General features: G+C 38.2%; 1 protein-coding gene across 2 annotated transcripts in view; it reads left to right on the top strand.

The window, feature by feature from the left end:
- Positions 1–26,847, top strand: part of LOC136007790 (ubiquitin-conjugating enzyme E2 E2) — a 209,757-nt gene that overhangs the window by 146,027 nt on the left and 36,883 nt on the right. For both annotated transcript variants that reach the window (XM_065666062.1, XM_065666063.1), the window contains one exon: positions 25,531–25,663. In XM_065666062.1, coding sequence (XP_065522134.1) covers positions 25,531–25,663 — 133 coding nt within the window. The remainder of the gene's footprint in view (positions 1–25,530; positions 25,664–26,847) is intronic.

Raw genomic sequence — 26,847 nt, forward strand, 5'->3', positions numbered from 1 at the left:
AACATTGCATATTCTAAGTAATAACAAGGAAGATGAGGCAACTGATAACTTTAAGCTTTTTTCTTTCTGTATTTTTTAAAGCTGGGTAATAATTGAAGTATAATTACAGAACTTTCCTAAGATCTGGATCTATTTAATTGATTTAAACACAACTACACAGAAGATTCATTTCAGGTTTTGGTGTTTTTAAATCACTTGAAGACATTGTTCTTACCCTGCTATTTTTAAAGGACTATTAGAAATGGAATAAACACAAGACTGAAGTATCAATGTGGTATTGACATCATTAAAAATTAAAGTTGATGATATACTGAATTATGTTCTTTCAATGAAATTATGCTCTACCTTCTGCAACAGTTCTGTTGCAAAACATTTCATTATTCTGCAAAGAACATGCAGCTAATGTCACTAGAGACCCTTTTTTTTAAGTTCTCACAGAGTCTGAAAAATAGAAGTTTTATCTAGGACAAACATTTATTATCAAAATTAGATTTTAGGTAAATTACGTCTTTTCAAAATAAAATACGAGGTTATCCTAAAGATGTTAGTATTTGCATTGAAATCAGTGCTCTTTTAAAGATGCACAGAAGGAAAAGATGTTAGGATAGCTGGAATTGTAATTCTGGGGATCCCTTGTAGGATTATTTAGAGTGTTACTTATAGAATGTTCCCGTATTTTCCAGGACAAATTATTTTGTATGGGCCAAAACCATTTAATTTTTCTAAATTAAGTCAGTTTTCCAATACCTTTTACTGCATTAATGTGAGTCAAATAAATCTTTTCCTAACATTATTTGGGTACCTAAAATATTGAGTTGTCATATATTTTCTGCTAAGTAAAAATGCATATTGCCTAAAGGGGCATAAGCCAAGCACATGCAATGTTGTGGTGGTGACTGGCCATGGCCAGAGTCTGTCCCATGGTAAATTCAGTGTTGCTTACCTCTGTTTTATTCCAGGCCAAATTATCTTGAACAGCTTTGCATTTCCTATATATGCACAGATAGTATCTCTGGGAAGTAGCTTGTTAGCCTTCTGACTGTGCAAAGATGCTCTCCCCACCAAAGATATAAAAGGATCCTCTGGCCAGTGGGGATAAGGCTGAGGAAGTGGTTTCCTGGTGGATTTAAGCCTATTTAAATCCCTGGGGTCTGTCACTGAAAGACGTTGTCCCTCCCTCTGCTTTACCCTTCAGCCATTCACTGCAGCCCCTCTCTGTGTCAGCACAGAGCTTGTCAGTTCAGGGAGCAGCTTCAGCTATAAAAACACCCTTTTTTTTTTCTGTGGCCAGATTAATTTTCAGTCCAGCTGCACAGCTGCCCGAGCACTGATGCCAGCACAAACAAGGGAGCTGGAGCACACAATCACAGACAACGGGGAGGGCAGGACTGCTGCTCTCAGTAGCAGTAAATAAGGTGAAGTTACTCATGAAACTGCAGCCCGTGTGTGTGAGACAAAGTCTAAATCAATATTACAAATTTGTTTTCTCAAATCCTTGAACTTGTGGGTAATCCTGAAGGAGCAGAACCAGGTAAAATTTGCCATTCGCTCCCTTTTTTTTTTAACTAAAAATATATTTTCCATAAACCAGCTTATTGTGCTGGAAAACAGAAATAATGCGGTTACTGATTACTTTTGTTTCTCTGAATGAATTAACTGATTATGATTATGATTGATTATGATTATTATTGTCTGAAAGTGTATTAACTTGATGTTAGGGAAGGCTTTTAGTTACTCATTCTTAAATATCTTCATAAGTGATTGTTCTCCTTCTCCTCTGCCCCTCATAAAGGAGCTTCACATCTTCATGTTACAACTGGAAATGAACACAGTGAAATTAATTGACTCTTCTGCCTTCTTTTATGACTGAGGAGCCTGTGACAGTCAGGAACTGAACCCAGATCTCTCAGATTTCAGTCCAGAATACAGCCAGGGACCCTAAAGCCAGAATACAGCCAGGGACCCTAAAGCCAGAACACATCCTTTGAACAAATTACCCCCAGGTTTTTCCAGACACCATCATGTAAACCTTTTGCAGCAAACTGTGTTTTTCCTAGTTCTTCCTAGTGCTTTGCTTACAGCAGAGATAGATGTTCCTCCGTTCAGTGTTAACCACAGGATTTTGTTAGGCCGCAGCACTCCTGGGCTCTAAACACGCTTCTCTCCTTTTTCCCTCATTTGGGAGAATTACAGTCTGTATTAGAAAAATTAATTAACCATTTGAGAGGAAATTTCAAATGTAGATGTTACCCACAGTGAGGAGAACAAAATTAACTCATTTAATGTCAGACTTTCCATTAATTATGTAATTAGCCTCCTGGCACTTGAAAAGTATTTAATATGCATATACATTTTAGGTCCAGAAAATTGTGTGACCTTTTGCAGGGCAGAGTGGGGCCTTCCGCCTTTGTTTTGAATCCTCTCCTTCTGGGTAGCAAGTGGGCTGCAAGATGTAGTTTACTCAGAGGCAAGAGGGACTGTCTGAGAGTATTGCAATTATGAAAGATTAAAGGGAAAATGGAGCAACTGGGGAGATTGAGAGTCATTCAGGCAGGACTTGTGTCTGTTCAGCCTAGTATGAGGAAGAAAGTAATTCTGATCTTTACTGCAGTATTGTCTCCAGTTCCTTCCTCCCTTCCTCCCTCCCTCCCTCCCTCCTTCCTTCCCTCTTTCCCTCCTTCCTTCCTCCTTCCTCCTATGGACTCCCTCCTATGGACAAAATTATTTCTAAGTACTTTTGGATTATTGTGGTTGACAATCTACCCACATGCCTCCGGTCTGTAAGAACTGCTTCTTGTGATTACCTTGAACATCATTAAGAGAGATGATGTTCAAGATAAAAGGGTTTTTTATCTTAAACTACGCTATAGTTGAGGTCTGAGAATGTATTTCTCTGAATTGTTACAAAGCTTCTGCAGATGCAACACTGAACAGGCAGCCTTCTGGATATGCTCTACAAGGCATGCTTCTCTTACTGGGCTGGAGTGAACTCAGAAAGGGTTTCCTGCATTAGGTACTGCCAGTTCCATAATCTGACTTTGAAGGTCAGGATAAGACACATATGTGTTTGGGTTAGTAATTAAGCAGTTATTACACAGCTTTCTTGAATCGTGACCTAATAGTCTAATTTGGGAAGTGCTGGGCAACCACACCTTGGCCTTAAATATATTCGTGAGGTCTTCACATGAAAATGTCTAATACAGTTACTCAAAACCCTAGGCCTCTTAAATGAGAGATTGGTTTAGTAGTTTGAGCCTGAACTTGCTTGCTAATGACAGCTCATATATTTGTTCCAAAAATATATGGCTGTTGGTTCTTTGGCAGCCAGGAATTCTGTAACATAAAACCGCATCTTCTGTCTTGTATTTGAGGTGTAATCCATTTTTGCAGAGGGAATTTTCCCCACCAAAACTTGCTGTTACCAATGTGGACATCACAAAGTGTTATACAACTCTTGCAGTTCAGCTAGTTTGGACTCACATAATGGTATTCAGTTTTTACCCATCGTTTCTCAAGGAGAATACATCAACATCTTATTTTGCTGTAATGAAAAAACTCATTGAAATACATGCTGCTCGGTTTAATTCCTGCATTTTTAACATGTAAATTTCTTTATTCAGAATAAGTAGGATATGTGTACTGTTGAACTAAAATATTTCATAGGTTTCCATCTAAAATCAATTGAAGGTACTTGTCATTTTTTTCTGTCCTTTGGTTGGCTTATATTAAACTGCTGGGAGCTTGAAGTTAATATTTATTTTCCCACTGTTTTTTTCTTTTGCATTCCAGAAATCCTTCTCCCCTTGTAGCTCCTCTTTCTAAAGTCATGTAAAATTGTACAGCTTTCCTGTGTTTACCACTTCTTCCTATTGTCCTCAGTTGTGACAGACCCTTCTAGAAAGAGATATGGTTGAGCTATATCCCCTCTACTGGCAAGCATGCTTTTGCATTCAACTAAACAAAATACAAAACTGTATTTGTGAAGAGCTTAATTTGTACTGAAATCAGTTCAAAGTTCTTTCCAGTTTTGTTAAAGCAGGACTGGGACAAATGGCGAACATTTTTGAACCTCTACCAGGACAGCCTGAATTCCAGAATATATTCCAGACATCAGTTTACCAGGGGCCTGTACTGCCAATTTGCCTGTATTCAACAGGAATGACATTTGCCCTATCACTGGCATAGTAGGCTTTGCAAGAGAAGTTTTGCCTCTCTTTCACCATAGCCCTGTATTTTATATTAGAGCCTGTAGCACAAGAGGAAGAGTTGGAGAACTTGTGCATACCTGAACTCTTTACCCTTTTCCTCACCTTTATTTTTACCCCAGATCCAGGCCGAAAGTCCTGGATAGAGCTAACTGGTGCAATAATCTCTGAAGCATAATGTGTTCCTCCATATGCATAGAATTTGAGTCCACACACAGGATGAGGAAATCAGTTGAATCTAAGTGATTGAATAGTACATAACTAAAGGTTTCTCATATTCAGAGTTTCAGGGTTTGCACTTCTTATTGTTAGACACCAGATAGACTGTGTCTGAGCACACAAATCAGTTTGTATCAGCATGGGAAAAGAATTTCAGGCTCTTTCTAGAACTTTTATTTTTTGGGATGACTCTCCACATAGTGTGAAGGAAGTTCAGTCTGATGACTTTTGACACAGCAATTATCAAGAGCATGAAACTGGTAAGATTTAAAGTGTATTTCAGTGTCAAGCTCTCAAATGTTTTCTTTGATACGCTTTGTCTGTTTGAAGGTAGATTCTGAGCTCTTAGTTAAACATCATATAATTGGAATATATATAACATAATTTCACAAGAGGATAGTGGTTTAAAAGTAGAACATATTTGGGAAGTCAAGGACTTGGCAGTGTTCCTTTCACAGAGTTAGAACTATGACACATACATACAAAAATCATGAAAATGCGAAGTCAGCATTAATCAGCTCTAACAACTGCATTTCCTGATTTGATACGGCTTTGTGGATATATGACAAACTTACTACATTTCAGATGCAAGTTTTTTGTGTTTCAAAGGTCAAAGATTTTAGTTATATTGCATTTCTAATCAACGTTACATTTCATTTGCCAGCTAGAAATTTACTTTGACTTTTGCGTGTTAGAGAAGGGAAATGGCTGTGAGCTGTTTTTTGGCACACTACCATAGTTAGGAACAAGTAGAGTAAGGAAGAAGAATGAACTGAGTCATTTCTTGCTTCGTGAAATTATTAAGGACAAGAAGATTGTATTTGTCAACTCCTTTGTGTATGTGACAAATGCTATACACATTAAGTCAGCAAATACATGCTTTCAGCAAATAGGTAATTCTAGCTGCTGATGCCTAGGTCATGTGTTTGCTTGTCAGCAAGCAAAAACCATTGAAGAGGTAATGTGAAAACTTAAATAAAAACAGGTGCATCTTCTCTTACAGCCTTTTATTTTTGCTTAAAAGGGTAGTTATCACAGCATCTGTGCAGAGACTAGTCCCGCTCACTCTAGAGGTTGCCCTAATGTAGTGGACCCAGTTGGCCATGCAGATATTTATTAAATGAAAACCATCAGGATATAGAAAAATGAGTTACCTGAAAAGGAGTCTGAAATGTGTGCTGAAGGGGTAATGCATGTAGAAGCTACAAAAACAGTCATACTTATTTTAGAAGCAATACATGGAAGAAGCTCTCCCTCCATAGCCAGAGGTCTGACATGTTTGCCTGCTATCAGTGAATGTGCGTGATGGTCTGATGTAGAACAGGAGACACTACAGTTGTATTTCTCAAACAGCCAGTTCAGATATGAGAGAGAGGCTCCAGAGTTTAAACTTTAGAATGAAAATTTTACATGAGTTTTTGTCAAGATTATTATTTTTAAGAAAGTTAACATAATTTTAAAACCAGTAAATTCTTAATTGAGGCTTTTTCCTCTTGACTTTGAGAAGCACCATAGCTTTTCTGCACCTCATGGTAGGTGTATTTGGTTCTGTGAGAGCTGGGATAAATGGTGCCAAGTGTCTGCTAAGATGAATAGATCTGTACACAAGCCATTTTTTGCCTATTTATGAGGTCAGACAAATGTTTTCCTTTCTGCAGATTGACAAAGTACAGACCCAAGGTGTTTGCGGAGATATAAATGAGTTGACTGACTTTGACCAGCTACATCTTTTTCCCCATCTCGTAATGAAACTTTTTTCATTTTCTAAATTTGAATAATATTTGGAGATGCAGAGGTTTTGCCTACTGCTTTTCAGTCCCATTCTGTTGCCTTCTCTGAAGAAAGGAAGCCTTTTATAAGGTTTTCTCTAAGGGGAAAATGTCTGTTGCATTGAACCTGTGAGATACTATTTTATTTTTATTTTTCTGGTAATGTATATGTATTTCTTTACATCAGATCACATTCTGACAATAATGGTCTTGGTACCCATATGGAATTTTGTGTAATTATGTTTATCTTGCTATTTACATTTTTACTCCATTGGGGTCTTACACAATCCACTTCCATGATTTCAAAGAATTATATCTGTAGTCTTTTATTTTCCTAATGATCTTACTGAGACAATTTTAATCTTTAAGTAAGCAAGTACAACACCACTGAAGTCAGTGAATTTGTACCATGACAACATTTGGCCCATTACTTTAATTTATGAGAGGCTTTTTACATATGCATATATTAGAAGCAGGATTTTTTCATTCTGCTACAAGCAGCTCTGGTTGGAACTGGTAAACTCTGAAAAGACTATATATTCTGTAAGAGCACAATGGGGAGCATAAGGAAAAGTAGGTGTTTATTGTAGTTAAAATTAAATCTTGGAAATGTGTCTATCCTCGTAGAGTATTATGAATTATGATTGCTTTCTTTTTTCATGTAGAACAACATGATAGAATTCTAGCATCACAGTATGGTTTGGGTTGAAAGGGACCTTCAAAGTTCATCTAATTCAACCAGTGAACATGGGGACATGGGCAGGAATATCATTTCACCAGACCAGGTTGCTCAAAACCCCATCCAGCCTGGGCTTGAACACTGCCAAGGATGGAGCATCCACAGCTTCTCTGGGCAACCTGTGCCAGGGCCTCACCACCTTCACAAAAAAATTTCTTCCTTATACCCAGTCTAGATCAACCCTCATTCAGTTTAAAACCATTGCCCGTTGTCCTGGCACTGCAGGCCCTGGTAAAAAATCTCTTTCGATTTTTTCTATAAGCTCCCTTTAAGCACAGAAATGCCACAGTGAGGTCTCCCTCGAGCCTTCTCCAGTTTGAGCAACACCAACTCTCTCAGCCTTTCTTCATAGGAGAGCAGTTGCATCCTCTGGACCCGCTTCAACAGGTCCATGTGCCTCGTCTTGTTGAGCTGAATGCGGTACTGCAGGGGGAGTCACACGAGAGCAGAGCTGAGCAGAGGGGAGAATCACCCCAGATCTGGTGACCACACTTCTTTTTATGCAGCCCAGGAGACAGTTGGCTTTCTGGGCTGCAAGTGCACACCGCTAGCTCATGTCCAGTTTTGCGTCCACCATTATCCTCAACTTCTCTGCAGGACTGCTGTCAATCCATTCATACCTCAGCCTGTATTTCTGTTAGGCAGGCATTGCCACAACCTAGGTTCAGGACCTTCTACTTGACCTTGTTGAGCTTCGTGAGGTTCACACGGGCCCACCCTTCAAGCCTCTCAAGGTCCCTCTTGATGGCATCCCTTCCCTCAAGCATATCAACTGCACCACTAGCTCAGTTCTATCCACAGACTTGCAGAGGGTGCACCCAATCCCACTATGTTATTGATGAAAATATTTGTTTAGTACAGGCTGTTGAGGGATAGGTACTACCCAGTTTGTGAGGAAAAAAAAAAAAAAAGAGTCTATAAAAGCCTTTTTAAAAGATAAAGAACTAAAACATCATTTGAGACTTTCCTGTTACTTTAAACTGTACAGTATAGCTACCAATAATAGTCACCTGTTGTGATTTAAGCCTGGGATTAAACCATGACACTCACGTTATCAACACCCAGTGGTTTTGTGTGAGAGTATGTTCCAGCTCCCGGATGCACCCAGTCAGCTGGGCTTCATCATTTCAAGTTACCTTTTCCCTGGAGCAGATTAACTTTGTGCAGAACTCCTTCAGCTGTTCCTTGGAAAGAAAGACTTGGTGAGATTTTGGTGCCGTCAAATCTGCCTTGTTTGCAGACCACTGTGGCATACAAAAACATATGTAATCTCTTCTTCAATGACTGAACTACATGGGCATACCTTTATGCAGAAGAAACATTATAAGTTCAAACACAGTTCCTAAACAGTCAGGTATCTTCTACTATTCAAAAGAAGTTTTTTCCTTAATTTATGTGAAGTTTCTCTTAATTCATATTTTATATTGCCATCTGTTCTGAAGCAAAGATGTCGATTTTAAGTATGTGGGTGTTTTACATTACTTTGTTGCTCTGGTTGCATTCATGTAGTTACAGAAGACAAGTGTGATCCTTGTGATAATGGGTGTATTATTCCAAGCTCTGTTATTAAGAGAATTTATTCTGTGCATAAGTTTTCCTATCTCTTAATACAGGAACAAAAAAAATCACAGAGCAGCTGAATCCTTGTATGAAAGATGTTATATTATTCATTAAGGGAAAATTGCCAGTTAAAGCACATTACAAATGGTTCCACTCTAAATAGTGTTTATTCTACCCATCGACAGAGATTTTGCTCGCCCAGTTTAGAGTAAATAGATTCGTGTAATCAGTGAATCTGACTAAATATGTGCTGAAGTATTCTACTCATTAGAGGTATCACAGTCTGTTTTCTCATTTTCTTCTCCCTGCAGTATATGCTGCAATGAGCCTGAACCTATTTCTATAGTTAAAAGAGTCAATTATATGACAGACAGCCCCTAGCATACTAAGGTGTTGTGGTGAGGAGGTTAGGTCCCTTCACCTCAAGCTCTAAAAACTGTCTCCCACTGTTGTGAGGTGCAGCAGATGCAGACATTCAACACAGGACATCCTGGCTAAACAGATGAAAACCTGATTGTAATGTTCCCCTGATAACGCTGCCTTGTATTCTGTGCCTGTTTGGGTACTGATCTCATGCTTTGTACCCACAAAAAGCAACAGCACCCCCTGAAAATCCAACACGAAACTCTTAGGACTTATTCTGAAATATTCCATACTTGGGTAAGAGACTACTCATTCCTGAACAGAACTCAATAGGCCTTGCTTATTAGTGCCTTCTGGTAGTGCACTGGCTGAAAAATAGTGCTATAGAAGAGATGTATTTCAATTCCCGGAATGCAACTTTTCACTTTGTGTCAAAACCAGGAGGCTGCAGCTTGAAGCATGGGTCTGAGAAGCTCATGTCCTTAAGTAGCTTTATGTGCACAAAACGTTCACAACAATATGCATTTTTGGTACTAGGTCCTAACATTTTGTAAGACCTGAAGATACCTAATGACTCCTCTTTATAGTACTGTGAATATTTTCATTGGCATCACCAGGCAGAATTATTTGCAGCAACATGTTATTAACTTTTAAATATTGTAGAGCAAGACTGCAAGCTGTGCTATGTGTGACTGCAGAGAAGTAACTTTATTCCCTAACACCTAGAGTCCAGGACTTTTCCTTGATGGCAGTGGGAAGCCCCACAGCAAAGCACTGGATATTGCTCTGAACCTTTCTCTTTTTTCTTCTGCGTGCCTGTATAAGTAATGTTATTGACTGAATGAAGAACATTGCAAGCATGGGTTGTCAAAGGATGTGAAAATCTATTCAGCAAGGGAACAGCTGCCCATCCCCACTCCCCACTCAGGGGTTGCTTGGTCAGTCTCTGATGAAGAGGTCGTGTGAAGTATTTTAACAAAGCAAAGTCTTTTGTTTGAAATGCTAAAAATTATAGGTTTGGATCCATATTTGAATATGCATTTTTGAGCTGTATATTTTTGGGCATCATTGGTGGCTAGCATAACAAAACCTCCCCTGAAAAAGTAGTACCAGTGGGCATGTAAATGCATTTTCTGAAATTTGGAATTACACACAGAGCAAGAATATTATGATGAGTTTCACTGCAGCCGCCTGAACATGGAGTAAGAGGTACAAGACCACTTCTGCTCATGATGTGATTATGGGGGTAATAAGTTAAAGTATCAGTTGAAGCCCCAAACTATTTGAGTTTTATTTGATTCTTTAGTGGCATATTAAACTGAGAAATGTATTTTGATATTGAAATGTACACTCAGTAGCTATGACAAGTATGCCAATGCCATATGTAATGAAAAACTGTAACGTTTTATAGCCCACAAATGAAAAATACTTGTGGCTATTATAAGGAAACAGAGATGAAAAAGGATGAAAAATGTATCTTATTTTCTGGACAAGAGATATGTCAATACAAAACTCTAATTCACAATGCTGGGAAATCTTAATTTGCCTATATTGGTAACCATAAATTGAAATTCTATTTGTGGCAGTGCCGTCTAAATTGCACTAAATCTCTCCTGTCATTTTGTGGAAATGCATGAAAGCTCAGACATCAATATTGAATACAATAAGATGTATGGGCTTCTGAGTGTTGCAGGTTTTTAGATAAATTCTCCAAAGCTTGCAAAGCAAGAAAAAAGTTGGTTTTTGAAGGCTTTGCTCTATTTGTGAAGTAAAATAAATTTATTGGGTTTCTGAAGTTAAAGTCAGAGGAATAAAATAAGACAGCAGCATCAATATGAGAGTAGTAGGTCTTGGTGTTGCTAATTATACTGCTTCATTTGCAAAAAAATAAGATTATTTTTAAACCATTTTTACCTCCCACTGTTTAGGGTGGTTTGTTTACCACAAAAACCTCTGGACAATGGCAAACATTTTAAAAGACACACTGTGTATAATTTCTATTTGTAAATATTATGATTCTGTATTTAAACACAGTATTTACCGTCACATCCGAGGAGGCGGCTGGCCACTCACATTTGTGAACACCCCTTATTCACACAATCGTGTTTATGAGGAAGATAAATTTAATTTACCTTTCAGTTGGCCAGAACCTCAGTTTCCTGATTTTCAACAAAAAGGGTATTTCTTTGCTATGGATTTTTTAGGAGGGACTTGCTGCAGGGCAGGGTGGGTTTCTGAAAGAGGTATGAATGTTAGACCTTGGTTTTATTTAGGTAGTTTCTGCTGGGGTAGGACAGCAAGGAGCCCTGGATGGGCACACTGTTAGAGGGCTAAAAAACCAAGCCCAAAAACCCTACAGTAACTAACAGAAAGTTAACCTTGAAGCCAGACTGTCTTTCCTTCAGTTTACTGATTCATTTTCTTGTGTCTAGTGCTGCTCTGTTTGACCTTTTACCTCTACAGAGAAAATATTCATGTATAAGTGTTCCAATTTTTTTCAGTTTGAGCCCTGAACCCGACAATAATCTCTGCTACTGATAAAATTACTTGAAAATAAGTGTAAAAATGCAAATGAAAATAGAAATATTCTTTAAATAGGGAATATTAACTCATGGAGGAATGTACATGAAAAATATAATAAATCTAGTTTTGTCAAACAAGTTAATAGACTTCCCAAATTACTGCATTCTCTTGTTTCACACAGGAACTGACATTTCAGTTCTGAATGTCAGAGAATTGTATTGAAATTGTTCTGCACAATCTCAGACCCCCGCAGAAGTGATAGGAATAGAAGTCAACTGACAAGTTCAGTTCGTATCTTTGTGTGATTCTAAAATATTGCTGTAATGGAAAAACCCTGATCAAAGGGACCACACCACCATCCACCACTTCTTGCTTTTGAATGTTTGGGGCTTTTTTGATCATCTGAAGGTGCACTTTTAGAATATGTTTACTAACACAATAAACTGAAAACAATTTAAAGTAGGTCAACATAAATTTGAATGTACAATTGCACATGCGAGATGTGTTTAACAAGAGTTGCTAAAAATGAGAGATTTTAAGTCCGCAAGCACAACCGCGCGCACATTTTATGTGCTTAAAAGTGGCTTGTAAGTGCTCTTTTTTGTGCTTTTTAATGTACTGAAGTCAGTGGTATTTTATCTCCGGCATCACTGAACACCAGATCAACTCTTGAGTGCACAGGATTGAGCCTTTGCTTCCCAGGAAAATTGGCAAAGTTCCCAGTCACTCACAGCTTTTCTGTGCTGGGGTTCAATACACCCAGTTTGGTAAAGAAACATGTAAATCCCTTCTGTATCTTTAAGAAAAGCAAAGTAATGTATCCCATAGGGGAAACAGTGCTCATGTATTAAACACTGCCGAGTTGACTACTTCCCTGTGTACATCATGTCTTGAAGTAATTCAAGATCAGTTGTAGACCCTGTGGTGTCTCTGTTACACAAGAGTGTCTCTTGACTTGAGTTAAAATCTACAGGAAATTTCTGTATTCTGACATTTTCCCTAACATATTTGCCACATTTTGTAGGGATGTTTGTTGGCATGCCCGAGTGCCTTCAGTGGGTGAGGGGGTGCTCTCCGGAACACAGCTCCAGTCCTCCATATGCTATACATTTAGCTTTAAATACAGCATTTATGTATTTCGAAGGAACTATACTAACTTGATAGTGCTGCCTGGGGGAGAAAGCAATGCTTTCATGCAAAGATTGTCACGGGCGGTGGAGTGATAGCTGAAAGTAGTTGGCCCTATTAAGCAGAATTCCTGGAGGTGTTTACATGTCTGTGTAGCTGTAAAATAGCCTTTCTTCAGTCCTAGGGTTTTTCTGCTTTCTCACAGTTCTGTGTTTCAGTATATATTGTTATCTGTGAGCCTCTGTGTACAAAAAGATTAGGAGCAAAGACTAAACCCCATTTGTGTTACTCGTGGTTAGCTCAGTTGCTTTTAGTGTGTCTCCTTGAACAAGTAAAATAAAAGCAGATGTAATTCCAAATCCTTTTACTAACCATCAGGGAAGAGTACTCATTGACCATAATAATATCTTAGCAGAGTACAAGATGTCATCTATAAATGATACACATTTTTTAGTCATTAAGTCACATTAAACAGTTCTAAGTTTTGCCCTCAGCATAAGTAGTCTCTAGCAATTGCATCTGTCTCTTCAATATGCAGAGAATATGAAAGGAAAATTGTGTTTTACCCTATTATCTAAGAAATTGTGAAGCTATAAAAACAGATTACTATTAATAAACAACATTTTCTTCAAAAGGCTATGCATACAGTTGTGAGGAAACAGATGCTCTCACTTCCAGAATTGTACAATTGGCAAGTGCATTAATTTTGAAAAAGATTATTTTGAAGGCATAAAAACCAATAAAAGTACAGAAACTGTGACAAGAATACATACGCACACTGTTGTGATTCAGTATGATTCAACAGAGGAACACTTTCTTCCTCTTAATACATAAATTGGTATATTTAAATCTTTCTCAGGTGAATAGATTTCTGCTAAATTATCACAAGCACTAAAGGTGAGCCATTGCTGAGCTTACTCATACCCATGTTATTAAACAGTAATATGGCTTGAAATATCTCCACCATGCCTTTCCTCTGCATAAGAAAAAAGGACATTTTTTTCTGTTAAAACACCGAACATGGTGTTTTTGAAGAGTACCTAACTGATCATTACAGCAATTAGCAGATATATTCCTAATTAGCCTTCAAATAAGACAGGCAGCTGCCTGGCATGTGTTCCCACAGCATTCTCAGGCCCTCAACCAAGAGCTAACACATGCAGCTGAAGAGTATTTCCTCCTCCATCCAGTCAGCATTGCCAGCAAGGCTGCAATCAGCAGTGCTATTCTTATGACTTAGGATATTTGTCCGCTAAGAAATGGGTTCGTAAAAAACCCTATTCATTAGCTGCAGACCACCGAAGAGCCTCCAAGTATGAGCAATTTGGACAGAAGCCATATAGGCTAGCGCTGAGCCCAGACACCACAAGATGAACATTTCTGTAGCTCATAGCCATTTGCTCCAGCTGTTTGCTTTGAATATACAAGACTTAAACACGCATTCATTAGGATAATAAAGATAAGCAGTAACGCATGATAAAGATAAGTAATATAACTCTAGTGTTCGTGCGTTAAGCTACATATTGTTTTTGCATTGTGAATATCAGCATGACTAGTTTAGTGTTCTGTGGTTTTCCTCGTGGTGGTAGCTCTGACTCAAACACCGACCATTTGTCACTTAGTGCACACAATCAGTGATATTACCAGTGAATGAGAGAATGAACAATGATGAGAGAAGGTAGCTGAACCAAGGACATGAGCTGGAACTGAAAATGGGAAAGAAAATAGCACAAATGTAATTTTTATCATGTAAAAAACATCTGTGTGAGTCAGGATTCCAAGTGTTGTTGCCAAGGAAATTGTAATGGCAATTTCAACTGTTACTGGTATTATTTCTTGATATAGAAAATGTACACTGTGATTATAACAAAAAAAAAATGAACCAACAAAAAACCAAACAAAACAAGTCTTCCATATATACGTCAAGTTTTATTCTTGTATGACATTGATTACGACATAAAGGTTAGAATGATGCTTCTTGCTTGCTAATTAGAAGTGTCAATTCTAATTAGACAAGGCATAATTTCTAGAGTAGGTCATGTGTGAGACTTACAGCAGTGGAAGTCTCACTTGAAACCTTGAGAGGGATTTTATGGAGCTCCAAGTTCTCTAACTCCAGCTCCAAACTGATGACTGCTTTCACAAGCAGGTACCTACACATTGGTTGTTTGTCTTCCCATCATGAGAAAGAGGTTGAGGACTTCTTCCAGCCATACACTTTCATTATGGCTTTCAGTTGACAAGGGAGGGTCCTTCTTTTCTTGAACCAATTTTGCCGTCATCTTTCCCAGGACTACTTTCCATCTTTTCATCCTAATGCTCTTGAATAAAGCAAGGGAGGAAACTAAGCCATTCATAGGGAAGGATTCTCTAATCAGAAGTCCAGATCCTGGGAGCACAGGGGAGGTCTGTGTGCTGAGAATAATGTAGCCTCAGTTGTCACCTTTAGTGGAAAGCACATGAGAACAGCCCCATTCTCATGGTGAAGTCTGTGCCATAATCACATTCTGGGACTGTTTTAGCAAGGTGACTTGGTAACTTCGGGTCTGACTTTGAGTTGATTTCCAGCAACCTTGGAACAGAAAGCTTGGTTCTTCATAAGCCTCTTCCTACCCTCAGCCCCAGAAACTCTCCCAAAAGATCCTAGGAGAAGATCATGATGGTAGAAAACTGAGAAATATAAGTATGTTGTATTTTGTATTTACCCTTCCATGGATCCAGAGAAGGAGTATGTTAAAAAATCTTAACAATATTCTATTCCAGTAGAAAAAGCCACATTTTTTAGTGCCATTCTCACATAAACACTTCTCAAGAATTTGCCAGATCTCCGTTTATTTCACCTAGTCAGTCAAGTGGTATGAATTGTTCAGTCCTCATAGACACTGCAAAGAAAATTACCTATAAATAGTGTTTTCTTTGGGTAAGTCAGAATGTAGCCTGCAATGAGGGCAATCACTCTCAATCAAAAGTTGAAACATTTTAAGGTCTCTTTCACCTCAGACCTATGGCTGGTCTCCATATTTGAAGTAAGAGAATGATCTCAAATGAAGAAAAAAGGCTGTGAAAACGTGTCCATTTGCCAGTAATTTCCACTTGTGTTTTCTTCTGTTTGCCAGAGATCTGGAGAAATAAGTCCGCCTCTTAACTAAACTGACTAAATAAAAGGAATCTGCTTTTGAAGTATATGGATTTCAGAATCAAATTTCCTTTCTCTGTGCCTGTTGGCTTTATAGGCTTGTTTACTCAGGAGGAAATGACTTGTTTTATAACGTGTTTAACATCATGTTAGTCAATCTGTGCCGTAATACGGAGTTGTTTCCTTGTGTAAGCAGGCATTTCACATGTAAGCATGTGTGAATGTCACACTGGAAAGAGGAGAATCTGTATTCAAGCCTGTTCCTCTGTTTACAGGATGGAGAGAACAGACTTGCTGGTTACACAGCTGTCTTGTATGTTTGAGATACCTCTCTCTGTAAATATTAACTTCTTTAAATTTTCTTCTCATTAATTGCCCTCAATATTTTGGGACGGCTTTACAAGCAGCTTGTGTAGAAAATAAAGACTCTAAAACATCACAAAAAGAAATTTCAGAATTGAGCCCCTCCAATATCCAATTATTCTTTTTCCATAAGGTTTCAAAACTTCCAGGCTCTGGTTTAGACAGGTGCCTGGAGACAGGATTATTGAAGAGGACAGTCTTGAGCAAATCAAACCTTTTTATAGGCAGTTGGATAAATCATTTCCAAGTAGGAGAAAGATAAAATGACTACTGGTTATATGGAAAACCAGCTTGCTGAGGAGAATATGCAGTCATTGAAAAATATTACTGCCTTACTTATAGTATTCATAATGATCAGAAAATGTGTGTACATGTATTAGAAATAATACTGTATAAGTCATTCTCAATTACTGAAATAGCCAACTATTGCAGAATATCTTTACACTAATATTTCTTAAAGTAAGGTACTGTAGAGGTCTTTTTTGGTTAAGGCTTTAAAATATTCTTACATGAAATCATCAGTCCCTCATCAGAAAGTGAAGGAGACATGAGCCGGAGTTCAGCTGCTCTGTTCACTGCTAATACATTGTGCATGGTTTGGGGGTTTTCTTTGTTTGGATTTGGTGGTTGGTTTGGTTGAGGTTTTTTCATTTTTCATCATTTCTGATGACAAGCAGGAGTTTGGAATCAGTTTTTAGAAGTGATCAAATTAACATGTCAAATGGATTTCAGATCTAAAGCTTACAGTATATTGCACCCACTCATGACAAGCCTTTCTAGTCTGTTGTAGCTGGTCTGCTTTAGCCCTGTCTACCTCTCTGTCCTGCATTGCCTCTTGAGGTTTCCACAGAAACTAAGAAGTCAATGCTATTTTAAAGAATATTTTCCTTCCTACTACACTTCTTAAATCTTCCAGCTGCTATGGGGTTTCTGTACTATCTGTCTGCACTCAGTCATCTCAGCCTTTTAAATTAGATTAAGGATTTAAAAATATAGTGCCTGATGGTGCCACCCCACTGTTGTGTGTCTGTTTCACTTAGAAAAGATAGAAGAGTAAATTACAGCTGTTTTGGGAAAGGGGAAATGTTGTGAAATTAAAAGGCAGTTACGTTCTGAAAAATAAATGGCAATCCTGGGAAATAAAAAAAAACCCAAGGAAAAGCAAATTAGGATTTACATGGAAATAATATCACTTGGCAAGCTGCAGGGTTGGAGGTCATGTTAGAAGGTCCCGGGACAGTCTTTTTCTTTGGTTTTTTTTTTTTAGTGTTTTTCGCTCCTAGTTACTTGTGTTTTCCTCCTTTGCTAAAATATGGCTACAAATCATGCTTGATATAATTTACCATAGAGGCAAATCAGACTGATAAATATTTTATCTTATTTAAACTATACAGTCCATTTCTGGACTGTAAAAGAGATGGAACTAAAGTTGGTATTACTTTAAAAGAAAAAGAAACAAAAGATGTGTCAAAAGGGAACCGAGCCTATAGATGTGGAATAGGAGGCAAATGGTTGTTTCCGGAGCTGAAAAGGAAAGCCTTCTTGTGAAGGGTTTTATGTAATTTTCTTCAGCTGAACAAAGTGGAGAATACTTAACAAAATTGCCATTTTTAAAATCTCATTGTGAATACTCAGCATGCTGTGATCATACACTGTGTAATGGTGTTTGCAATGAATAAATTGCTGTAGATACTATAATATAAATAACTGTTTTGTGCATTAAGAAGCAGTTCTCTCCATGATGGCTTCTATCTCAGAAATGCTCTGAAGACAGGACCTTAAAGAATAAAAGCATCAAAGTACTCTTTGAATAATACCAGTCTGCTAAAGTGCTACGATACTTTGAATAATTTTTAGTGGCATTGTTTAGAAGTGAATAATAAAATCAACTAAGTGATATTGGCTTGGATCTATTTGTTAATTTTACTGTGGCCAAAACTTACTAATTTTTAACACAAGAAAGCTTCAGCAGCTTCAGCCAAAAATTTTTAATGGCTCCAGTGACAGGAAGGCAGAGAAAATCAATCAGAAGGAAAAAAGGATATTCCTCAAACAGACTTGGCACACTGGCCTGGTGTGCTGCGAGTTTGTTGCAAGAAATAAAGTGGCAGGAAGCCCCAAAGTTAAACTGCATATTGCTTTGGGTGATAAATGCACCTCTATAACACCTCGCTAAAACTAGAGAAGATTGACAGTAAAAAAAATGCCGTACCATACTGAGTTCAAGTGCTCTCAATAAGCACAAAAAGCAGTATCTACTGTTATCCTGTAATACATTACTGCTCCTTTGACAGCTCATTGGGATCGGTTTTTCCTAAATATTCTTCTAATCATGTTTACCACAAACATATTGGTTCCATAGTGTAGATGAACATGGTAACTGGCTTCAATAAAAAGCACACGATAAAAGCAGGATATAACAACATGGAAGGAATTGTAGCATAAGTTTGAAAAATGTCTAAATATCCTCCTCCTCTTACTGCTTGCCTAAAAGTACTCTTTTCTTTTTTTTTTTTAAAGTTTCTTATGAAAAGATGGTCTCGATCAAAAAACTGGGAGAACTGTAAGAAAGTCTGACCCAAATTTTTCAGCTGAATTATCTCGCTGTAATGGAAACTAAGTAGTATACAGGATTTGTCTGAAGTTTCTCTTTCTGTCAAAGCCTTTCTGAGTGACAAGTGGCCCAGTCACTTCACCCTCAGTTTCCAGTATGAATAATTAAGCCTTACGAAAGACACCTACTCAAGAACCTTTCTTACTTTCTCTAGTTATACTGATATTCCCACACACTTAAGACATAAATTCCGAGTAATATTGCAGGTTGACCAAAAATACTGGATCTAGCATAGACCCAAATTTGAGTGTTAGATTGTTAGAGCATGGAAAGTCAAGATTTTCATGACATATAGCACCTATTTAAAGTAAAATTAACATCTCTTTAAAAATGTATATATATATTGTTAATTTTCTTAGAGTAATTCAGATCTCTTGGGCCTCAAATTTAATGCTGAAAAATTTCTAGCTTTGGTCTAGATTATAACTAGTAAGAACTATGAGTGTGTTCCAGCATTTTAATAAAGGCACTTTTTGCACCATCAAGAAGAAGGAATTGAGATGGAGTGTTCAGCAGATTTTCAGGCAAAACGGAGATTAAGAAAAGGTTATTAATTTCAAAGGTACAAATTTGGGGAGGGTTTATTCGTTGATGAGAGTTTAAGTCATCAATATTATAGCCGAAGTAAGCACTTATCTCTAATTCTAAAGAGGTTTATTTCTTTAATTGTTCTTTGATTTTACTGCTTGGAGACTAGCCTGCTAATGTTACTCATAGCAGAGGTGTTATTAACCATACAACTGTGCCCATTGCCACAGGCAGTCTCAGTGCTCACTGCTCTCTTTGTTTTTGTTTTGTAGAAATGTATTCCTTTGGCTGCTGTGGCAACTGTTTATTACATACATTTATAAAAGTAGCTACCGATATCACTGTAGCATCTGGGCAGGCAGCTGTGACTCCCTTTCCCTTCCCTACACCACTGTTGCTCCAGCACCCCCTCTGCTTGCTCTTCATTTTCTACATCCCTGAAGAAGGGCAACAGGGAAGGAAAGAAACAAAATGAGTAACTGCTGTACTGTAATAAAATTCTCCTCACCATTTTCCACCCCCTCCTTTCTGGAGAAAGATGAAAAATAGGAGGATGTGTTGGTGGCTGTTGATGAGAGAAAAAGACAGGGCATGTTAGGGGGAGGAGGATCTGCATGTACCCGAAGGGAGGAAGGCTCCATTATGATGAAGGAGCAAAGTATTATCACCATACATAGAAGGGGTTGGAGAGAAACCACCCTCAAGCAGAAAATAGAAAATACAGGTTCTATGAAGAAGGATTGTCAGTAAAAAAGGAAGAGAAAGGATAAAGGCTCAAGAGGTGGTGGATCAGGTGTGCTTCCAGAATGGAGAGGAGAGAGAACCGGGAGAAGAGCAGAAGAAATTAAACACATAACCAGTGCTGCTGGCAATGTGTATCCATTCCAAAGCCAAAGACATAAAGCAGTGGCTATGATGCCCGTGCTTCCCAATGGCACTATTTTTGCATTGTGTTGAATGGGGCTGGGCTGGGTGTGCAGGTGGGTCTGAGTCACCTGGTGATGTTAGCATCTACATAGCACCTGGTGACTTCTCAAATTGAGGTTATCCATCCACTTTGCCAGCATAGTCCCACTGCTGGTCTCATCGGCTTGTTCCTAAGCAAGGGGACAGCCGTGAGATGTGGCAGCAAACACTTTTGCTTAGGACCAGTTTCAGTAATGGCACCAAGTTCAAAACAGGGAGCAGAGGTATATACTAGGTTTATTTTAATGAGGCTTCGTATGAGCTTCTCAAGAGATGTATCTCACTGAAAGCTGAATCTGCAATCTTTTGTGTTGTCATATCCATCCTCTTCCCTCAACAGCTGTGCTCTTAAATTATTTTACCAGTCTTCCAATACTTTTGTATCCACTGTGACCTCTGGGCAAGTGGCTTCCCAGAGGCATTCACAGAGGACAGCTAGAGCCAGGATCTGCTGCAGCATAACTGTTAGATGTGTGAGAAATGGGATTGCAAGAAACTGATTTGTAATACTTGTAAACAGAGATAATTCTGTGGTGAGCTGTTCTCCTCAGAGAAATCTCTTAAACAGTCAGGTAAAGGCTCCATGTAATAAAATGAAAGGAAGAGGAAGAAACTTGAGTGTATCCCTCTCCTTTCGCTCACATGTTGCCGGAGGTAGTTGAGAGAGACTGTATCCTCCATGGACTGCACTTAAGGCAGTTCTGTCTGCTGAGGCAATTCAGATTAAACAATGCAGTATTAAGAATGAAATGCCATAGACAATGCCATGGAATGTGTAGTATGTTAATATAATATCCTGGTCCTGCTTTATCCTACCATGTTATAAAGGATGAGGATAAAAATGAACTTAAAAGTCACCTAGTCCAGAAGAACCTTTCCGTTTCTTTCTGAGTCCTGAGGAATAGGAAGGCCTCCCAACCATCTCACTTTCCTTTTTTATTTGGCCTGATGACTCCCGCCAACACACCATTCATGTGTTGGATCAAGAAGGAAATTTAAGTTACAATTCCTTATCTTAGTTCTTTGGTTTGTGCTACAGGACTACCTCCCTTGTGTTAAAGGGTACAGTTACACCTTTATAGGTGGATACCAGTAAGATTGAGAGACCAAGAGTGGGAGGGGAGGCATAGAACTAGTTTTAATTTTCCACATCACCAGAAACACACTATGAGGTTATGCTACCTCCAGTTACAGGCACTGTGGATGCATGTGACCCTTCATCAAGAAATATAAGTTAGATTAGAAAGTAATAACATTATTTTTACTAATTTATTTCATATGTCTACTTTATAGACAAGGGAATATTTTTTTACCTTCTGTATTTACCTTTTTTTTTTGAGTTATTCTCTGGAAATTAAGTAAATTTGTGTATAAATCACAGCTCTGACAAAACTAAAGATCAGCTGTGCTTTCATAACTTCTCCAGATAAGTTTTCATGTGGTATGTCACATAGATGCTATTGTTTTCATACAACTCTCCTAATACATTATTTTAAATTTAATATTTTAGGATACTCTAACTGCAAGGAAAGCTTGATGTTTGTAATGTATTGTACTGGACAAGCATTTTTTGGCTGCATTGCTTTCAAGTCTGCCTGCCTAAAATTTGTTGAGGGAATAGAAAATATTCAGTGCATTAAGCATTTAAAGCAAAATGAATTCAGTTGTAGCAGCACTTAAAGTATTTTGGTACTAACTGTAACTGATGTACAAACATTTCACCTCCAAGTAGGTTTGTGGGAAGCAGTGGCAGAAATAAAAGATATCAGGAGAGGCAAAGGAGAGTGAAATAAAAAGGACACAACTTTACACGTCTTGACTCCTTTGTCCTGAATTTCCTACGCCCATATTGATGTCATTCTGGAAGAGGAAGAAGGCTTGCTATGTGTCCTCCCAGCTCTTCCAGCAAGCAAAGCCCCCCCAGTGGCTAAAATAGGGTATTCTGTGGAGTGTCTCGAGAGCTATGGGGAATAATGACAGCAGAAATCTAGCTCTTGACAAGCCATTGTTAACTTCAAGTCTGCAGGGCCTTTATGCTCAACTGCACCTCCTTGGCCTTATGTTACAAATTCCACTTGGGAGATAACACAGGAAGCACAGGGAGTACCTTGTGCTTCTCATTGGGCTCCTTGATTGCTTCATCCTGCAGGCACCAACTTCTCACATCAGGGCTCGAACTGGGAGGCTGTGGTGCTGCTCTGACAGCAGACCTGTCCTTCTCCTAACTACCTTATCCTTAACAGTTCAGCCACTTCCACTTGGAGCTGCCACAGCCACTGTCATTTCCCCCCTGAAGCTGATGGATTTAGCAGTGGGTTAGTAGCAGACAGCATGAGTATGCTCTGGCCCTGGGTCAGTTTTGTTCAAGACAGATTTAGTCTGCCCTTTGCCGAGTGGGTGCACGTCTCAATCTGTCCTTCCAAAGATAACAGAACTTCAGGAATGTTTGGTTTGTTTTCTTTGAGATCTGTCATTTGGTTGCCCGTAACATTAATAGGGCTGGAATATAAACCATACTGAATGTAAACCGTTTGGGCTTCAGTGTGCTGGGCAGATATCCATGTAGGAGAAGGGCAATTAAATCCTCTTGCATTACAACCCTATAGAATAAGGCTCTGGCTTAGGTCTTGCACATATGGGAATTTTCTCTGGTGGAGCCTGATGAGTTGTTGTTCTGGTTGCCAATAATATGGATAAATAAAAGGCTTAACAATTAGGAAAGAAGGAAAACAAAGATATACACCTGTCAAACTGCTTGTATTATTAATGTGCAAGTGAAAAAGCATTACACTTGTGTATGCTGTTGCCCTTAATACCAGCCGTTGCCTGTGCACATGGACTGGCATTTTACATTGGCTCAACATCCTTGCTGTCAGCAAGCACACTAACTGGCAATGTTGGTAACAGCAGTCTTCCCACACTACATACAATTTGAGCTATTCTTCAAATTAATAATAATACTTAATAAAGCTTCATCTCTCATTTGCAAAGAAAACCTTCAATTAATGTTAATCAGCATCCTCAGAATGTGATCAGGCTGGGCTTGTAGCTGGACGTGCCGAAACAGTTCAACTGGCAGATGGAGCATTTTCCAACTATTCTAATTAATAACTGCTCATTTAAAATGTTAATGCAATTAAATAAATAGGCAAAACAAATAAAAATAATATACATTATGAAAATGACACTATCAGAGAATGTTCAAATCAAAAAAGTGAGCCTCTCTCAAACCCAAAAAGGTCCCAACCATTGCTTCTTGGCTACATAAGGTCTAAAAAAGACAGGGCTTGCTTTTGTTACTTGCTGTTTCCAACCATTTCTCTGGGATCAACATTTATATCACTTCTATTTTAACCTGCTGGTATCAGCTGTGTCATTGCTTCTCCAAGTATTAGAATATTTTCCTGCAGAAAACGGGAAAGGATTTCCTTCATGTATTATGGGTGCTTTTTTTTATGCAAGATTTAGACTGCCTCTGCTTCTTGTCTTTTGTATTTGAACTAATTGCCTGATTTTTTTTGTAAGGGTTCTATTTTCTGTGAACCTTGTATACCATAGCACTGATGCAGAACCACATTTGTTTGGGCTTATAAAGAGTTCAATTAGACCCTTAATACCTAGTTCAGTCACAATTAAACCTTCCCTGTTGATTCGGGATTGGTCTTTCTAAAGGCAGTGGAGGTGTTTTTAATTATTCATTCTCTGGTTTATTTCTTACAGCAGTCTCAGCTGTGCTTTATCATTCAAAGGTTAATGCAAACTGAGAACTGAGTAGATTAAATTTGTTTGGCAGCTCACAACCTGATGTATTATAGACACTGTGGAATATGGATAGCAACACTTCTGCTATTGTGACACTTAAAAAGGCATTTTTTATCTTTAAAACAGTTGCTAGTTTTGTTACTATGGCGGATAGAAAATGAAAGTTCCATAATGTTATAGTCTTTGTAACACATTTTTGTTAAGAAACCACATAGTTTAGTAAGCAAAGCAGCATTAACAGTTACTATATAAAATTGATGTAGGTACCATGACTAATGAAGTACACCGTGCAGCACTAAGTCACACAGTTGTATGCAGGGAATCATGCAGTCAGAAGTTTTAATGAAGGGAGCCCAAGGAATTTCAGGTGAAAGAGGGTTTTATTAACTTTCAGTGAAAAAAATGAATAGTTAAGCAGTAAACATGACATGATGTTGTATAATAATTGGGTACATTGTGAGTCATGGAGCATAGCCAAGAGTTTTCATCTGTTCTACAGATAGGGTTATTTCACAAACCCCTGCCTGCTGTGGAAATCTTTATTGCAAACATAGTAAGAACTGTTTCACAAGAAATGCCTTAAGACAATACCACATCAGTTACTTGAAATATACACCTGCACCAACTTCCTCTCAAAAATATTAATCAGGTATCTAGAAGTTATCATCCTGATTGAACCTAAGCAAAATTCAAGTCCTCTGTCAGTGACTGATACCAGCAGGCTATGTACTGAAAAAAAGCCTTCATATTTCTTAAGAGGCTGCCCTGAGTAACATATGTACTTCTATAGACAGGTGTTTTGCTGTATGAAAGGAGGCTGTGTTGGCTTTTGGACGAGTCATGCCCAAGAACTTTTATTAGGTTTTAATATTTTTTCTCTCAGGAATGGACCATGTGGGTGAGAGATTTTTCTTGTTTCACATACAGGATTATGTTTTGTAATATCTTGTAATATTGATTCAGTACTGTGTTTTTAAACAAGAACATTGAATTTAATGGTTGAAGTAGATGATCTCCAGAGTTCCCTTCCAACTGTAACTATTCTGTGAATCTGTAACATCTTAACCTGCTTCCTGTTTATAACACTTTTCAGATAGGGTAACATTTGCAGAGAAAAGCACCCTTCTGTAGTAGAGACTGGATTAGTAACTTAGAAAGTACATCTGCAAGGTTGTTTGTACCCTGCTCAGTCTTTAGTACAGTCTGTGCTGTTTAATACTGTGTAATTACACCGCTACTGACTGATGAAGTAGGTGGATGAAGAGGTAGGTGAAAATAGGATGGCTTCTGAGGCAGGACAGTCACAAGACATCTCAGCAAAGTCTCTGTTATCCTTGCACTGTAAATACTTTACATCTGCCTGCGAAAATATTGGATATGATTCAGTTGGGAATTTTTCTGTGCTTATTTGAATAATTTATAATGTGATTTTAATACTTCTTCCTAGCTGAATATATCACTTCACTGATAGAGCTTAGGACATCAGTTACATGTTTTATCCAGGACTAACTGTGATACACAATTTTAACTTGTAGTGATAAAAGATACACACTTCTAACTTGCAAAACCAGTGGTACTACCAGGAGGGTATAACTGATGGAGTATATTCTTGATTGTATGTAGTTATTATGTTATATTTTTGTTTTCTATTGTAGTGCTGGACCCAAAGGAGACAACATTTATGAATGGAGGTCAACTATACTGGGGCCTCCAGGGTCTGTATATGAAGGTGGAGTTTTCTTCCTTGACATTACCTTTTCACCGGACTATCCTTTTAAACCACCGAAGGTTAGTAGGAGGATATTAGAAGTCTGATAGGAGTCCTATCTTTGTGATATTTTTGTGTCTGTGGATGTTGGTGTATCATTGTAGGATGAAACATAAAACTTTCAAGGCAATAATGAATATTTAAACTGAGCATTTTGATGGAAAGAATTTAAATAACTGCCTAAAATTTGCCTGTATGTTGCCAGTTTAGCTGGATGGGTATGGATTTATTTAGCAAATGATTGTATAATTTCCAGCAGTTATTTATTTGATTTGGATTTGTTGCTAATGTGAAAGCATTTATATTTGAGTTGCACCCTTTGTAAGCAGCTGAAGATACTTAATCTTTCCTGTTGACCCGTATCATTCACCAGGGGTCTATGGCAGTCTGACAAAAATATGCACCTTTTGCACTACTCCATATAAATTACTTCTGCAGATGCAAGATACACTATTATTCATGATCATTGCCTTACATCAGTTTACTGGAAGAATGTGCAAATATGGTAGCATGGGCAAGAAACCAGAGTGAAAGACATGAGATTTTCAGAATTCCTTACAGATTGGTTTCTAATGCTGTTAATAATGACACTAATCACAGACATAGAACTGTAGCAATATGATGATGGCATAGCCACGACTGAGTATGCTCAGAATATCAAACAGGAAAATCTGGAAGTCTAGAAAACCAGAAATGGGATTAAATGTGGTAGTGCAGAGTGTTACTGATAACCAGTAGTAATAATTACGGGGCTGGGGGGGGGGGGGGAAGGGGGGTGTCAAAACTGGGCTTTATTGGGGGGTCAAGGGATTATTTCAAACCAACTATCTAATGCATCTGTAAAGAAGGCACATTCTTAAGATGCATCCTCTGGCATTGCCTGTAGAGATAAGGAATTACCAATGTCTTATACGTGACACTTGTAAAACCTTATCTGGAAGACAGAGTGCAATTCTTAACATACATATTCACTAACAGGAACAGAAACTGGGAAAATTTACCCTGCAGGGCTGTTAATAGAATCAAATAAATTGATGGGCCTGTCTTTTATGAAACAAAGTGAAAAGCAGTGAATTGTTAACCTTGCCAGCATGGAGAGTGAGGGCCTGGAACAGCTCCACTGGAAGAGCTATGGGAGCAAAAATATTTACCTACTTTTTAACACATTTCTGAAAGGGTTGGTATGCCACACCGGTCCATAATA

Source organism: Lathamus discolor, chromosome 2 (assembly GCF_037157495.1).
Source record: "Lathamus discolor isolate bLatDis1 chromosome 2, bLatDis1.hap1, whole genome shotgun sequence".
Taxonomy (NCBI): Eukaryota; Metazoa; Chordata; class Aves; order Psittaciformes; family Psittacidae; genus Lathamus; species Lathamus discolor.